We start from the raw sequence: 18,520 nt of genomic DNA, 5'->3' as shown, positions 1-18,520 counted from the left end.
ATACTAGAACAGCACTACACTGATGTATGGAACTCTGCTGGTGTAGTAATCAAATCGGGGGCAGAATCATGGGAGTGTCATGGTTGTAACAGGCAGGAGCAGATACACAAAAAATCCGAGAGTCCCTCAGATCCCAAACCTGCCTCCAACACCAAAGTAATGTAACACAGACTTCAGAGATATTTCAAAACATGCACTGAATTCAATGGAGGAGAAAACTCATTGCATCCTGCAGAACACCTCCTCATAGGCTTCAGACTAACTGTGACCTCATCACAGCACACCAACACAAACCTCAAACAGAAACTCAATAGAAAGGGCTTTATCTTTCTTGTCTCCTGTCATAAACACTTACAGCACTCAAATGGGAACTTTGGTGACTGGAATTGTGAAAAAAAGAGCACTTTGCACAAATAGCCTAACTTCAGGACTTACTGCTCTTTCTCTAACAGGAATTCCATCTCAGGACTCCAGACACACATACCCAAATACAGTTAGGAGGACATAAAAGCTATACATTTGCTTTTCCAACAAAATTTTCAAATCTACCATTTTGCTCTAATCAATTAGAACAACTATCGTATGACAGTAAGTATAAAATGTATGTACCTCTTGATTGTAAAAAAAACCTCTCAAAGAGATTTACAAATTATTAAAGTAGACCAGTGAAAGTCTGTTGCTGTTTTCTATCAGTTGATAATTTTCTTTTATACTGTCAGCTTCTTGTTTTCATTTGAAGGGTTGGTTTTTGTTTTTTTAATCTGTCATGTCTGCATCTATGGCAATGTATTTTATTGTATTTGCTGTCATTTTAGTGTGCTTATATATGTGAAATGTGCTAGCATTTGGAACACAGGGTTTAAAAAAACCTGCACAGAAAAAAGTGCAGAATAAATCTGATCAATATATTAAAAAGGAAGACTTGGTTTACATTTTAAAGTAAGGTTACCAGACGTCCCCATTTCCCGGGGACAGTCCCTGGATTTACAAAGCAGTCCCCAGACAAAATCCACTGAATTTCACTGAAGTTGAAAAGTGTCCCTGGATTCATTGAAAAAATCTGGTAACCTTATTTTAAAGTACTCAAATATAATCACCTTGAAATGAATAGTAGGTAAAAAAACAATCAAATAAATTATATGAATAGAGCAACGAAGAAAAGGTAAAGCTAAAGGGACCCCTGACCATTAGGTCCAGTTGTGAACGACTCTGGGGTTGCGGCACTCATCTCGCTTTACTGGCCGAGGGAGCCGGCGTACAGCTTCCAGGTCATGTGGCCAGCAGGACTAAGCCGCTTCTGGCGAACCAGAGCAGTGCTCGGAAATGCTGTTTACCTTTCCCCCCTGCTTTCCAACTGCTAGGTTGGCAGGAGCTGGGACCGAGCAACGGGAGGTCACCCCGACCAGACCTTTAAATGCTATGGCATCCACTATCCCAAAGCATGAATATTATTGTGTAATTCCTTCACACCCTCTTATTGTAATAGCCCACACCAGCTTTTTTCATATTACATTATCAGCAACAACTACTCAGGGATTTGTCTCCAAGGCATCTGTAAGGTTGGTTCATTCTTGGTGAATTTCTAAGAAAGGAAGCACTGACTTCATGAGATTCTGTAAGGACCTTCATGCCATGACCAACACATACACACACACTTCCACAGACACAAAGGCCCAATAATCTGACCTGAGGATAACTTACAAACACTGACTAAAGGCTACTGAAAACCGGTCATTACCTACTGAAAAGAAAAGTAGGGGAGTTCTTTCTTTAAAAACCTGCACCTTTAAATATTTGCTCTCCAGCTTTTCTGTTTATTTATCAGTGATACAAGGCTTTATCTGAAACAACAAAGAGTCTTCTGGCACCTTAAGGATCAACAAATTTCATAGACTAAAGTTCACTAGATTGGATTCAGGAAGTGTAGCCCTCAGTTCATTTACACATTGGTGCAAGGGGGGAGGTGTAAATGTTTGAGTTAAATAGCAATGAAATGCAAAAAGGAAAGTGTATGACTATTCAATCAGAGCTTAAATGTATGCAATATAAGAATAGTGACTGCAAATCATAATTTAAATAAATAAATAAATTCATATACCGCCTTTAGCCGAGAATCACAGTTTTACAGTATAAAAACACTAAAATACATAGCATAGTAACAAACAAAACAACAACCCCCTCCTTAGTCAAAAAGGCCATAGATTGTTTAATTAGCCAAAGGCCTGAGGAAAGAGGAATGTTTTCACCTAATGCCTAGAGATATGCAAGGAAGGCCTCCCTGGGGAGAGCAGGCCACAAATGGGGAGCCACTGCAGAAAAGGCCCTTTCTCGTGTTGTCACCCTCTGGACCTCTCATGGAGGAGGCATATGAAGAAGGGCCTCAGATGATAATTGCGGTGTCCAGGTCAGTTCATATGAGAAGAGGTGGTCTATGAGGTATTATGGTCCTGAGCCATTTAAGGCTTTATAGCTCCAAACCAGCACTCTGAATTGAACCCAGAAACTAATGGGCAGCCAGTGCAGTTGCACTGGCGTTATATGTCTTGTTCCGGTGAGCAACCTGGCAGCTGAACCTGCACCAGCTGAAGTTTCTGAACTGTATTAAGAGGCAGCCCCATGTATAACACTTTGCAGTAGTCTAATCAGAACATAGACAACAGAGGTAAGGTTATCCTGGTCCAGACAGGGTGCAGCTGGGTCACCAGCTGAAGCTGAAGTAAGGCACTCTGCATCACTGAAGCCGCCTGAGCCTCAAGTGACATCAGTGGATCCAGAAGTACCCCCAAGCTATGTACCCGCTCCTTCAGATGGAGTATAACCCCATCAAGATCTGACAACCTTCTGTTCATCTGGTCTAGGGAATCGCCTACTAACAGTCTTACCTCGATTGAGCTTCCACTCACAACAGTAATTTGGTGATAACACAAGCATCTTATAAATAGATTGGACCTTATCTGTAGACAGTTCTACCCTCTAAAATTCTGAACAATGCAATACTTTTTTTTTAACTGTTGGGCAGTTTATGGTGCACTATGAGTAAGACAGGCCCAAATGAACTTACAAGGGCTACTGAATGTTCTCCAGAAATATTGTACTGCGTTTCAATACCTGAAAATCAAAAGCTATGCACCTTTTGAAGATGCTGTCAATTCTGTACTTATAGTTAGTTGATCTTTTCTTATATGAATAATTATTCCTTGATGTTTTAGTCTTACATTTTGCATATTCAAATCTCGTTCACATGCTTAAATTGATGAGTACTTCGATAAAAATAATTTTTATACAAGGCTGTTGATTTGGGGACTAGTAAGTGGGGAGAGAAGTCATATATAAAAAAGTGGGCAGCCCCCTCACCAATGCAAACTCACAGCTGCCCTTATTGGGATGGTGCAGCAGGGCCTCCTCTACAGATGTTCTAATCTTGTGGAATCCATTGCCCATGGAAGCCTCTCTCTGACCACCCGTGGAGTGCTGAGGAAAACAGGCTGGCAGGCTGGACCCTGGCCAAACAGGCTACTGTGATATCAGATGACAAATCAATTTGTTTGTATTACAGAAAATCAGAGTCAAGTGAGGAATGAAGTTACCACCTATCAGCTGATAGGCAGTGACCTCAAGCCCTACTTTCTGCAGGGATTGGCTGCGCTAAGGAGCTCTTCATGGGAAACTCTGTAGAGCAACCAATTCAGTAGGCTTGCTCTGTCAATCAGCTGATCAGCTATGACAGACTTCCTCCCTTGCCAATGAACAACTGGAAACACACTTTTAAGTCTCTACCCACCTGTCCTGGCTCCCAGCTTCTAAAGAACTGAGATTAGGTGCAGAATTCTTTCTAAAGATTATAATTGTTATAATACTACAATATGTAAGTACTTCAGACACTTCAGGCGATACATGTTGCTAATCCCTGATTTGTTACTTTGCAATTCAGGCATTGGTAATCCCTCTGCTAAAGAATGTAGGTTTCCTAGCTAGCTCAGAGCCATGGAAAGTTGATCCAACCCTTGGCTCCCTCCCTTTCTGGCTTAAATACTGAAGGGGCTGGGTAGGGGGCATTTCTGCAGGCGCTCTCTTCTCTTCTCCTGGACTTGGGAGATGGGTGTGTCTCAAACTCCTGCAAAGAGATTGTAGATTGCTGCCAACCTCTGGCTATAACGGAACGTGTTCACTCATGAGTGGTTCCTCCAAGCCAGAGGATCCAGTGGGATTGGCTGGGGCAAGAGAGCTCACTATGGGATTGATTGTGACAAAGAAACAGGATAGCAAGCCTCCACTCTGGATTTCTGCTAGGAGCTTCCCTCTGGCAGAGCCCCCCACCAAACTCACTGAAGCCCTCCAAGGGATCGTCCTCGTCCTGACTCAACTAGCCCTCAAAATGCCCCACACATGACACTGCATATGATGTCAGGTGTGGGACACGTGGGCATGGTTTTGGGAAAACAGCCCAGCAGGCTAAACAGAGCCCTATGTTGGGCCTGATTAGCCCTGTGGGCTGGAAGTTCCCCACCCCCGAAGTAAGAGGAGCATTATTTTATTCATAATAGCTAGGAGTCCTTCCCACTGCTAGGCGTGAGAGTGATTTTAGAATTTCTGATCAATGTATTGAGAATCCCCAGACGCCACAATGCCCACCCAGTGTCAGGGACTGGGCAGAGGAGGAGGAATGGTGGAGACCACCACCCCATCCAGACCCTTCCAGGGAAGAGGAAGAGGAAGACAGTATAGTTGTACAACAGTGGTTTGCGGGAGGTTGCAGCTCAGAGGCAGATGTGGGGGAAAGTTGGGAAATAATGTGAGAGCCAGAGCAGCAGCTGGCTGACACGTTATCATTAGAAAGCATCCCAGACCTACTATCTCCCAGAACCTGGTGAGCCTTCAAAGTAGGAGAGCAAAGGGGACTTCCGGTTGGCGCCAGCGCTAATGGCGGCTCTTTCTCTGATCTCCGGAGAAGGGGCTGCTCCACGAGTTCGGGTCTGACCGCTACGGCGAAGCGGGGACCCCTAAAATCACAGGCGCGGAAGCCTGTGAACAAGGAGACTCGGTGGGCACTTTTTGCGCCCCCCTTTACTGCAAAAGAACCTTTTTAAAGGCTCCGGAGGAGCATCGGGGGTGCGCGGAGCTGAGAGTCGCTACCCAGCCCGTGGAGTGAAGCCGCATCGCCATTGACGGAGAGCGCCGATTCCTTCCTGAGAATTTGGACTGAAAAGAGATTCCCGTGAGTAGGATTGGCAACTTTATCGGGATTTTAAATTAAAATCTTAAAATTTGGCCGAAAGTGGGGACGGTAAATAAAGGAAGTCTGCCTCCCCCGGATTGTATGATTGCTAAAGCAACGGATCCAGGAAGCTGTAATTGATAAATTTATGGAGAACTTTTGAAAGGACTAACCCTAGCATTGAGTTTAATCCCCCCTCTAGTAAGCAGGAACGGGGGGGGGGGAAGAAGAAGAAAAGGAAACCTGCAGGAAAAAAATTTAAGGGACAATTTGCTGCAGCCTCTGACTTTGGGAACGGACTGTCTGGGTGAAGCACTTTGACAGGGAACTGTCAGATGTGTTGCAAAGTGGGGACTTTATTAGATACAATTGCCTGAGATTCTGTAGAAACAATACTGTTGCAACTAAAAAGACTGAAAAGACGTTTCTTAGTAACTTTTTCCCTCTGAGGGTTTTTGGACTCTTTGTTTCTTTGCTTATTGGATATCTTGGCTCCCTCTAGAGGGCTGAAGGTAACAGTTGCAACACTGACTGTTAAAAACAAAGTCACTGGATTTTTCCATTCAAGACCTGTTCCTGTGGGAACGACCTTGGGACATGAGTGGCCCTGCAGATGAGATAGCAACAAGATCTAAGGCTAAAGCAGCACAAAAGAAAAGGGGCTCTTTATCAGGACTATTGCCAACAGGCCCAGTCGGACAGGAAAAAGGAATAAGTGCATTCATGGAGTCAGTGACGCAGGCACTATTGAAGATAAATGAATCTTTAGAAAAGTTGAATAAACAGAGTACAGAAAATACCAAGCAATTGGCAGATTTAACGGCAAAACTAGACTTGAACACTAAGAGCGTGACATCTAACACAGAGATTATAAGCAAATTGGTGCAGGAGAACGCCACAATTAGGAAGATTGCAGAAGAAGCCAAATCTACTGCGGAGTCTACACAGGAAAATTTAGTACCGGTTTGCAGGAGGCTTGACCAACATGAGGCGACCCTGTCTTTATGGGATATGCAACGTAAGGAGAAGAATTTGAGACTTAGGCTTGTTCCAGAAAGTGAAGGGGACAGCCTAGTGGACTTTCTCACAAAAGAAATTTCAGATTTTTGGCAGGTGAATCTAGAGGAAAAAGAATTTGAGATAACAACTGCCTTCAGATTGGGCAGAAGGCAAGGAAGGAAGATTCCAAGGGACTGCCTGATAACATTGAGATCTAAAGAGGAAAGAGACAAGATACTAAGTTTGCATTACCAGAAGACACTCCAGATTCAAAACGCCTCTGTGCAAATCTACAGGGATATCCCAAAATATATTCTGGAGGTGAGAACACAGTTCAAGAGTTTGGTTGACCTGCTGAAGAAGAACAACATACCTTTTAGTTGGGAATTTCCACAGGGTTTGTCCTTTAACTTCAAAGGAAAGAAAGTTAAAATAAGAACAGTACAAGATAAAGAACAATTTTTGGACAGGTACGGGGAGGACCTGGTGAAAGGAGTGTTAAACTCAACATTGGACACAGACTTGGGGAACTTGACATTTGGACTTAAATCACCAACGGACGAAGAACAGCTGCAGGGTGCAGTTGGAGGCAACTAATCAACAATGTCTCTGCGGTTTTTAACTTGGAACTGCAATGGACTGAACCTTCCCAGAAAAAGGCGTGAGGTTTTTCACATTTTGAAAAGAGAACAACTGGATCTGATTTGTTTACAAGAAACCCACGTGACAAGGGCACATAGAAGATTACTTATAAATAAAAGATTGGGACAAGAATATTTCATCAGATAAAGTTAAGAAAAGAGGAGTGGTGATCTATGCAAAAGAGAAACTGGCTCCAAAACAGATTTTTAAAGATGAACATGGAAGAATTTTGGCAATTGAGATACAGATTCAAGGAGAAAAAATTATGATATTTGGAATTTATGCACCGAATGAAGGGAAGGCAGAATTTTATAAGAAACTGCATGAGACATTAATGGACTATTTGGATCATAAGGTGATTCTTTTAGGGGATATGAACGGCGTCGTCTCTACAAATATGGACAAAGCACAAAGACAGGTGATCTCCAAGGATGGGAGATTACCTAAGACTTTCTTCGAAATGACTGACAATTTGGACTTGATTGACATCTGGAGAACAAGAAACCCTCTTGAGAGGGAGGGAACATTCTTTTCGGAATCACAGATGACCTGGACAAGAATAGATCAAATATGGATTACTAGTGGAATGGCTCCAAAGATAAAAAATGTGGAAATCTGCCCTAAGACATGCTCCGACCATAATGCGGTAAAGATGGAAATGAAAATAACAACAGCTGGCTCCTTTAGATGGAGAATGAATGACACCTTATTTAGAGATCCAGAGGTTTACCAAAAGGCCCAAAAGACTTTGAAGGATTACTTTGAGATAAATCTGAGGACAGAAGTGGAGAAACGAGTGATCTGGGACGCAAGTAAGGCCGTGATGAGGGGTTTCCTGATACAACAGAATTCCTTAAAAAGGAGGAAACAGCATGAGAAGAAAGATAAGATTCTGGAAAAGATAAAAGATAGTGAAAAGAAATTGAGATCTAAACCAAAGTCACATGAGATCTTGAGAGAAATTAAACTGTATCAGAAGCAATATATGGAATTGATGAACCAGGAGATTGAATGGAAAATTAAGCAAATGAGACAAAAGACATTTGAATCGGCAGATAAATGTGGAAAACTCCTATCATGGCAATTGAAGAAGAGACAGAAACTGAACACAGTCACAAGTTTGGAGGTGGATGGAAAGAACATTTCTAAACCAAATGAGATCAGCAATTGCTTTCAGAGTTATTTCAGAAGATTATATGCACAAGGGCCGGAAAACGAAAGAGAAATGGAAGAATTTCTCAAGAAATATGGATTACAAAAAATTTCGCAACAAAGTATGCTGGTCTTAAATGAGAAAATAACTGAACAAGAAATAGAGGGTGCCATTCAAAATATGCAATTGGGGAAATCTCCAGGGCCAGATGGATTAACCTCCAGAAACTACAAAGCTTTGAAGGACTGGATAATACAGCCGCTAAAGGAGGTTTGTAACGAGATATTAGAGGGGAAAAGGGCACCCGAAATGTGGAAAGAAGCTTTTATTTCACTTATACCAAAGACTGAGGTTGATAAAAAACAGATCAAGAACTACCGCCCTATATCATTACTTAATGTGGATTACAAAATATTTGCAGACATTCTGGCAAAAAGATTGAAGAAGGTGTTGGTGGAGGAGATTCATAAAGATCAGGCAGGCTTTCTCCCAGGTAGGCATATATCTACTAATGTAAGGAACATAATTGACATTATAGAAATGTTGACAGTGAATATTAATACAAAGGCAGTTTTAATTTTTGTGGACGCGGAGAAAGCTTTTGACAATATATCTTGGAAATTTATGAAGAAGAACCTCCATGGGATGGGGGTAGGCCAAAAGTTTGAAAATGGTATAAGTGCAATTTACTCTGAGCAAAAGGCAAAGTTAATTGTAAATAATGTGGTTACTGATGAACTATTTATTGAAAAAGGGACACGGCAGGGGTGCCCAATATCCCCATTACTTTTTATATCGGTCCTGGAGGTTTTGTTAAATATGATTAGGGGGGACCAGCTGGTGAAAGGGATTCAGGTCGGAGCCAGACATTACAAATTGAAGGCCTTTGCAGATGATTTAGTATTGACCTTGCAAGAGCCAGACACTAGTACCAAAAGAGTTCTAGAATTAATTCAAGTATTTGGTCAGGTCGCAGGATTTAAGTTGAATAAACAAAAAACTAAGGTACTGGAAAAAAACTTAACAAATGTTGAAAGAGAGAGATTCCAAGAGGAAACTGGTTTAACGGTGGCAAAGAGTGTAAAATACCTGGGGATTAACATGACATCTAAGAATGTAAACTTATTTAAGGATAATTATGACAAGTGCTGGACAGAGATAAAGAAAGATTTAGAAATATGGTCGAACCTGAAGCTTTCCTTGTTAGGTCGAATTGCAGTAATCAAAATGAATGTATTGCCTAGAATGTTATTTTTGTTTCAGACATTACAAATTGTTGATAAATTGGACTGTTTCAAGAAGTGGCAGAAAGATATATCTAAGTTTGTCTGGCAGGGCAAAAAGCCCAGAATAAAGTTTAAGATACTTACTGATTCTAAAGAAAGAGGGGGGTTTGCCCTGCCGGACTTAAGATTGTATTATGAATCGGCAGCTTTCTGCTGGTTAAAAGACTGGCTACTTCTTGAAAATGCAGACATTCTAGACCTGGAAGGATTTGATAATAATTTCGGTTGGCATGCATATATTTGGTATGACAAGGTTAAAGTGTATAAGGGTTTTAAAAATCATATTGTTAGGAAAGCACTATACAATGTTTGGAGTCGGTATAAAGACTTATTGGAAAATAAAACTCCCAGGTGGCTTTCACCAATGGAGGCTAAGGAGGTAAAGAAACTTAATATGAGAACTAACTGGCCAAAATATTCTGAAATTTTAGAACAAGAAGGTGGTGAATTTATACTACAAAGTTTTGAGAAAATAAAGTCCAAGGTAAGGGATTGGCTCCATTATTTTCAAATAATGGAGGCCTACAAACAAGACAGAAAAATTGGTTTCCAGGTGGAGAAATCGAAATTAGAAACAGAATTGTTAGAACCCAATACTAAGAACTTATCAAGAATGTATAACTTGCTGTTGAAGTGGAATACAATAGATGAGACAGTGAAGCCAGCTATGATTAGATGGGCACAGGACATAGGTCATGACATTATGTTTGCTGACTGCGAGCAGTTATGGACCACAGGTATTAAATTTACGGCATGCAATGCCTTAAGAGAAAACATTATGAAAATGATTTATAGGTGGTACATGACCCCAGTCAAGCTTGCGAAGATTTATCATTTGCCCAATAACAAATGTTGGAAATGCAAAGAGACTGAAGGTACCTTCTTCCACCTTTGGTGGACCTGCCCAAAGATTAAGGCCTTCTGGGAAATGATTTATAATGAGATTAAGAAAGTACTTAAATGCACCTTTCATAAGAAACCAGAGGCATTTCTCTTGGGTATGGTCGGCCAGCTGGTGCCGAGGAAGGATAAAAATTTCTTTTTGTACGCTACTATGGCAGCAAGGATTCTTCTAGCAAAGTATTGGAAGACACAAGAGCTACCCACGCTGGAGGAATGGCAGGCGAAAGTGATCGACTTTATGGGACTGGCAGAAATGACCGGCAGAATCCGCGACCAAGAGAAAGAGACTGTGGAAGAAGATTGGAAAAAGTTTAAAATATATCTTAAGAGCTACTATAAAATTGAGGAGTGCTAAAATGCTAAGGGAGAGGAAGACGTAGAATTACAGCGGTAAATTTTGTTTGATTCAGGGTGAAACTGAAAAGGAGAATGAATTTATATTTAATTGGCTAAAAGGGTTGTTGAATAATTGTTAAGAATAAAAGGATGCAAAAAGGGGAAGGTATGGGGAAGTCCGAGAAAAGAGGCTTATGGAAATAAGGTCAAGAAATTATGATTTTTTTGTGTTTGTTTTAATGCTGTTTTTGTTGTGTTTGTTAAAAATTGGAAAATTAATAAAAAATTTATTAAAAAAAAAAAAACAAAGTAGGAGAGCAAAGAGCTCGAAGACAGAGGGCACTAAGCGACATCCATAGAGATGATGATGAAGTATGACAAATGAGGAAGTGGGAGAGAAGGGGGCTGGAGATTCACTTGGGACACTGCCATTATCCAAGTTGCTGGGTTCTATAGCCTCTCCCTGTAAGAAGGACTGTAAGAAACTTTCCCTTGTCCTCATACTTAACTGGGCAACCAGCCGAGAGCTGCTGGCAGCATCCTGACACCCGACAGCCTGCAAAGGCAGCTTGCATCTCCTGAGCCTGAAAGTTCAGGCGAGACGTGGGGGGAGGCGCAAGCGCCATGTTTCCATTTACCTGCCAGGGACAAATACAAAAAGTACCTGCTTGAGGAATCTCCAGAGCGGAGGGCAGGAAATGGCACACCAAAAGGTGGAACAGTGGCTCCCAGTAGCTGCCACTTGTGCAGTGAGAGATCATCGGGATGAGCCACGGCTGACGGTTCCGGGGAGGCTGACGGCTCCATGGCGCCTCAGCTGATGCACTCCGCCCAGTCTGCCCAGTCTTGACAGGAACTGTGTATGGTGATGCTAATAATCTTCTTCATGGCCGGCAACTGCTTTTTCCTCCCCGCCTCCTTTCTGACATCGTAATATACCACCATATTGCAAAGTTTAGCTGACGATATATTACAATGTTGGAAAGCAGATCTACCCACTACCCTCCCTGTCTTTGCTTCCACTGCCCTGGAGGCTACCGTTCAACACAGAATAGCTTCAACAATCTTCTCCCCTATCTGAATAGCCGAAAGGTGGCTATCAGTCAACTGCTGGTGCTGCAGACAGAACTGAGAATCGGTTCATCCTGAACATTTGCAGCATTTGCACCTCCCTGAAAAGTTTATTATTCTGCATGAAAACCAGTGATTTAGATCCCAGCAGAAAAAGGAAGCTGACTGTAAATAGCAATAAAATGCATGAAACCAGATGAAATATATTCATGTTCTCTAAGTGGAGGATCTTCCTTATGCATTGTAGAAGAATAATCAGGTTTGAATAACTTATGCCCTAAGGCTTTGTGCTAAAATCCCAACTGATGCCCAAATACTGCTTCAAATAAGTTATGTACTTACTCATCTAACTCCTCTTCATCTGTTTTTGATGTGTCAGCATAGAGGTATTTGCTCATGTCCACAGGCCGTATATTTTTTCTTTTTGCTGGTTGAGGAGGAAAGTCTTTGACGGGGGCTAGCATTTCTATTTCAGGGTCTGCCTCATCAAAAGGATTCACATACTCTGCAACCTCCTCATCCTTGAAAGGGTTGTATTCATCGTCATCATCATAGTAGGATTCTTCTTGTTTTGAAGATGAAGCTACATTGATATCTGTTTCTATAGAAAGCAACATAATTTTTTGTTGTTTCATATGGAAAGATTTCCCAGTCTGTCATGGAGACCAACACATTTCTAGCCCTATAAATAGATTTAAACAGTTTCAAATTATTTAGCATTCATAAAGGTGTTATAAGTAGGATAAGGTAAATATTTTTACATGGTTCTCTAGATAAATAAAGCCTTATGAGAAATGGTTAGATTAGATGAAGAAGTTAACATTTTGGTAACTCGTGGAGTACAGAAAAAGCTACTAAAGAAAACTTACCAGGATTGGCATGACAGTCCCACAGAATCAATGACATAGGAGGATAGCAATTAAGCTCTCTAGACACAACACAGATGACACCAAGGGCCCATAAGATGAAGCACTCACTCCACTGGGCAGATTCCAGCTGGAGCACCATTTTCCTGCTTTAAGATTCCATTTTTGTGGAGATTTTTAAAATAGAATTGGGTGTTCACTTAGAGTTTTAATCCAAGTGCAAAATTGTCCAAGGCCAGCACAGTGACCCAGAACTAGCCACTCTGAAGAATCAATAATATGCAAACAGGTGCACCACAACGATGCAAAAAAGTACTTTAGTTTTCTTGAGAAATGTCTGATGGCAGAAGTCAGGGCTGCACAACATGAGGCCCACCAAGCCAACAGCAGCCCACCAGCTGTATATGGAAGAACCTATAAATGATCCACTCCAGGAACTTGCCTAGGATCAAACAAACTCAACCCTTATATTGTTCATTCTCTCTTAACTAAGTTGCTTCTGAAGGTAGAATTCTAGCTAGTATATATTTTGTGAAAATAACTGTCTGCTTGTTATTTCAATATTGTTATCTGTCAAGAGCCACCTATTGAGATACTGTTGCTTAAACTCAGGGTACCCAAACTCAGGGTACCCAAGGTGAAGGCAGGGGTCTTTGTTGATGTTTAGCTGCTAGACACCATTTTGAATCAGGATGATGGACAAAACTTGACTTTACCCAATTTTTGGCATGACAGATTGAAACTCACAAATTATACTGTCCATTTTAAAAACACAAAATTTTTCAATTTCTAAAAAATTCTGGCCAGCGCCTGGCACCCCGTTAGTTTACAATGGAGGTGGCAGAGGCCAGAAATTCAAAGTAGAGCCAATGATGGAGGCATATTCAAGGGGTGCAGGCTTTGTTTATAATGCAATTCCCCAGATGAAGTTCTTTTTTATCCTACTTTAATATTTATCACAGAAGTATGACAGAGACGGACCGTAATAGTTCTAGAGTGGCAACTATTAATGAATGACGAAGAAAATGATGAATTAACTATTTATGCAGTTGTTTATATTTGCCCCATTTAAAATTTCAGATGGTTTCTTTTTTAAAATAAAAAACCACTCCAGATTAAATGCTAAACACTGGAATCTAAGAGGTGAGGTAAGCACATAAGAATGATGCAGCAATTTAAAAAAAATTGTAAGATGCAAGAAAAGCACGTCCATAAAGAAAGCTGCTAGCAAAACAACAAGTCGCTTGTAATAACACTTAACATTTATATTGTCCTTTAAATCTTCAAAGGTCTTTACAAAATTAGCTACTTAATCTAAATCCTTCTGTCAAATGTAGCTACAGCAGAAATCTGGGATGTATTACTAATCCAGAACAAAGCTAAAAGGGAAATACTATTGCTGTTTAAACTGTTAAAGGCTGCAATCCTAGGCACACTTAGATGGGAGTGAGCTCCACTGAATAAAGTGGGATATATTTCTGAGTAAATATGCCCAGAATTGCTGTGTGAGCCTGCCTTAGGTTTTGCAGAAAAACAAAGTTTTAGTTTGGGAGAAACAGGTTCTTTTTTTTAACCAAAGAGTTACAGTATTTAATTATACACAAAGACATAAAACATTTATTTTGTGTTTTTTATCTTGCATTTTTATGTTGTGAAGTGCCCTGATATCTATGGATGAAGGGCAGTATTCAAATCAAATCAACAAATAAGAGGCTAATAAGAGCCTGCTGGATCAGGCCAGCTAGTCCAGCACCTTGTTCTCAGAGGGCCAGCCAGAAGCCGGTAGGAAGCCAGCAAGCAGAACATGAGCACAAGATCTCTCGCTTCTCCTCCAGTTTCTAGCAACCGGTATTCAGAAGCGTATTGACAACAGATTTTCTCCCTTGCTATGCTGAATCTGTGTTTTCTGTAGCCTAGGGTTGCCATATGTACGGCTTTTCCTGGACACGTCCTCTTTCTCAGGGTTAAAATTTCTGTCCAGATGGATTTTTGACATTTTGCAAAATGTCCAGGGGTTTTTTGTCTGATACTATTAGTACTGTATCGGGATCTGGATTTGCTGGTGCCTCTTGTCCCCCTTTCCCCTCGTTCTCAGCCAAGCGCGGCTCCACCCTCCACCGCTGTCTCCACCGGCTCCTCCACTTGCCCCGTCCGCCTCCCTCAGCCTGCCTCCCTCCACCACCACATGGCCACCCCCACCATGCCTGGAGCCTGAGTGTGGCTGGCTCAGCAGTGGGGCTCCAGCTTACTAGGGAGGAGGCAGAGGAAGAAGAGGAGCTGGGCTTTATTTTTAATTTATTATGATCATCACCATTGCAATTATTCTTTTTCTGCTTCACCACTCCCACCACCAAGTCCCCCTCTTGTGCTCCTTACAGAAGAAGAGGCACCACACGGCCCCCCGGCTGGCCTCCGCCATTGACACAGCAAGGGAGCAGCCCCTGTCGTTGCAGGACCCGGTGAGTGGGCTGCTTCTTTCCCCCCTCCCAAACCCCGCCAGATCCACAAGGGAGCAGAGAGAAAAGCGGCCTTTCTCCCTCACCCCCCCATTGGTGGGGAGTGCTGAGGCAGAAACCAGGTTTGTGAGGAAAGAGGGGGAAGCAGCAGTGAAGGAGGTGCATGAGGCGCCGCCACCAGCCTCTCAGGAGGCAGGGGGAGGCAGAGAAACGGCACACACACTCCCTCACGGTTGGGCTTTGTGAGGGGGCGCTTCATGCGTCTCCTCAGCGCAATCACTGGCCTCCCTCCCTGCCGGCTCTCCTCCTCCACCCACTGCCAGGGCGAGACCCAAGAGGAGGGTGGCGGCAGTGGGAGACTGTCAGGTGTGGGTTGAGGATAAGAGTTGGCAGTGCCTCTGTCAGCTTTGCTTTTACCCCAGCTATGGGGGGGGGGGAGGGAGAGGGAGGTGCTGCGCTTCCTGGGGCCCCTTCAAAAAAGTCAATAAAATAAATAAATACAAATACATTTGCACACAGACTGGCAGTTCTGGTCCCCTTGTTTTCCCCCACAGTTGATTTTTAAAGTGAAAAAGAAAAAATCTGATACAATAGCACAGACGTACAAGTCTGGCTTTTGTACACTCAAATAAAATTAAACAGTGAAAATGATGCCGCTTTTAACAGAGTTGTGAGAGAGGAGGGAGGCTGGGTCGTGATGCACAATAACATACCCTGAGGCCCCTTGTGGGTAGGTGGGTGGGTGGGGGGAGCGGTGTTTTGTGTTGCAGAGGTTGGACTAGAAGACCTTCATGGTCCCTTGCAACTCTACAGTTCTATTATTCTATTATCAGTGTCTATGTTTACACCCAGTAATTAGGGTAGACTGCACAAATACATTTAGCATGGATAAGGGCATTCCAAGATGCTGTGGTTTGCATCACATACCATGTAATGTCACAAGTTGAGGTGTGCCTTTCTCAATGTACAATACCAGAGAACACAATATCTGATGGGATAAAATGTGTATGCTCCGATATACTTTAAGTCTCAGAAAATGAGAAGGAAAAGGCATGAATATGTCGTCTTCCTTCCTTTCTTCCTCACATCACTATTATAGACATCTGCAGCACCTGAGAGCCAACAACTTCACATTGTGTCCTAAAACTTTCAGGAAATTTCCTGGCAGCAGCAGCAGGAAAAGGGGCAACTGAAGGAGATGAACCTTCTTCTTTTTCACAGGCATGGTGATGAAGTAGGCAGCCTAGCAACTCCACCATGCACAGCAGAAAAGATTGATTGATTGATTGGTTTATTACGGCCATTGGCCCATATCTAAAAACAATACATCAAAATTTATCCATAAACAATACAATTTAAACAGTTCCAAGTTAAAACACCCCTATAAAACCAATTTTACTTCAATTAAGTAAACTATACACAATAAGCTCCCTCTATGTCAACCGCAATTCAAATCCCTCAGATTTTGGGGGATATGCGTCTTAGTTCTGGCACTTATTGATGGTTCTTAAGTTTGGCTAAGCTGTCAGAGTCATACAGTGATCCATTTCTCCTCTTATGAAATAAGACATTAATCAGGTATCTAGCGACTGCAAGGGATCTACTTGAGTCTTCGTCGTTTACTAAGTATATTATTTGGGCTTCCTGAGGTCTGTCAGCTATTCTCGATAAATATGGGGCCAGAAACGTGGACCGTGAAGCCGAATGTATAGGACAACGGAAGATTATATGATATAACGATTCTATAGATCCACTTTTACAGTCACAGAGGAGTGAGATCTGTCCGTTGGAGAGTCTGTTACCCAACACATTTGATGGGAAAACATTGAATCTAGCCTTTATAAAGGCATACCTGTGCATCACCACAGATAAGGTAGTTAAATAAGATGGAAGCTTCGTTGGTGGTGTTAAGCCAAGGTTTATTGGCGAACAGGTGCCACCACCTGTCGCAATATTAAATTGTAAATCCATCTCCTCTAATTTGTGAGTTATAATTCTCTTGGCAGAAATTAAATCCAATTTTAGTAGTTCAGATGGAGATAGTCCTAAGGACACAAGTTTCCCATGTATTATTTTTGCCCAAGGGCTAGGGAAGTCGTCTCTCCAGAGACACTGTATCAAGTGGAGATTTGGAAGTTTATGCCATAATGCCAACCAGTAACAGAGGATGCATTTCCATAATGTGGTTTCTAGAGACGTATAGCAGTATTGCTTACACACCTGGGTAATTTTAGCAACCTTCTTAGCAGCTGGTTTTGGATTACCTCCAATTGGGTTAGATTAACAAAGGACCCTCATATTGGGATTGCATATGCTATTGTTGCAATCACCTTTGCCTTGAAAACTTTTAACACTGATGGAATATGGAAAGCCCCATCTGAAAAGAAAAAACGCAGTAGCGCAAAGGAAAGGGCTTTAGCTCTATTTAATACATATGCCAGATGGACCTTCCAGCCCATGTTGTGTTGGAGAAGGACTCCCAAGTATTGAAATTTAAAGACTTGGTCAATGGCTTTTCCGTCTATTCTCCAATTATAGGTTTTTCGACTCTTGGTGAAAATTAGAACTTTGGACTTGGCATGATTAATTGTAAGAAAATTTGATTTGCAGTAAGCATCAAAAATTTTCAGTGCCCTCCTAAGGCCTACTCTTGAGAAAGATAGGATCACTGCGTCGTCTGCGTGGAGTAGAAGGGGGCAACGATATTGGGCAAGGCGGGGGGCATGGATCGTTTCTTGAGAATCTATCAGAGGCGCCCTCATATCACTTATAAATAGATTAAAAAGGGTCGGAGCAAGGATACATCCTTGACGGACACCTCTATTGATGGTTACTGAATTTGAGAGGTCGCCGGCCGGAGTGATTCTCACCCTTGCGGCTGATCCGTCATGCAATTTAGTTATTAGCCACAAAAGTCTTTTGTCTATTCCCCATCGTGCTAGTTTTCCCCAAAGTAATCCCCTGGGAATGCTGTCAAAAGCGGCCTTTAAATCAATAAAGGCCGCACAAAGTTGGCCTCTATTTGGGGCGGAATATTTCCGGGCAAGGTGGTATAAAACTAAGACATGATCAACCGCTGACTGATTCGGTCTAAAACCAGCCTGTTCAGGCCCAATCAGGTTGTTCTCTTCGGCCCACTTAGTAAGCTTAGTTAACAAGAACCGTGCATATATTTTCCCAGTTATTGACAATAAACTGATATTCCTGTAGTTTCCCGGGTCATCTGTCGAGCCCTTTTTATGAATTGGAATAATAATCGCATCCTTCCAAATTCTTGGAACCTTCCCACTGTTGTTTACGGCATCAAAAGTAACGGCCAAGATTTTCGCCCACCAGTGTGCATGAAGTTTTATCGCTTCCGCCGGGACTAGGTCGGGACCGGGGGCTTTACCAACTTTGAGATTGGAAATGAGTCCGTGGATTTCTTCCGGGTCAGTGGGTGGCCAAAGAGGGAGCTGCTCATAGAATCCATCGATTGTATTAATATTAAGGTCTGGTAAGGCAAAATAGTTCCTTAGAAATGATTCCCAAACTGGGGCAGGAATAACGGTTAGTGGGTAACTTTTAGATTTTCTGTTAACCAACAGCCAGAA

The 18,520-nt window shown here is 42.1% G+C and overlaps 1 protein-coding gene across 4 annotated transcripts in view; it reads right to left on the bottom strand.

Annotated features, from left to right (window-relative positions):
- The window catches only part of EHBP1 (EH domain binding protein 1), a 306,658-nt gene that overhangs the window by 183,746 nt on the left and 104,392 nt on the right, over positions 1-18,520 (bottom strand). For all 4 annotated transcript variants that reach the window (XM_079969700.1, XM_079969702.1, XM_079969701.1 and 1 more), the window contains one exon: positions 11,948-12,206. In XM_079969700.1, the coding sequence (XP_079825826.1) occupies positions 11,948-12,206 (259 nt within the window). The remainder of the gene's footprint in view (positions 1-11,947; positions 12,207-18,520) is intronic.

This window comes from Podarcis cretensis (assembly GCF_951804945.1).
Source record: "Podarcis cretensis genome assembly, chromosome: 3".
NCBI lineage: Eukaryota > Metazoa > Chordata > Lepidosauria > Squamata > Lacertidae > Podarcis > Podarcis cretensis.
Note: the sequence above shows the minus strand (reverse complement) of the source record. Positions and strands in the feature narration are given on the sequence as shown.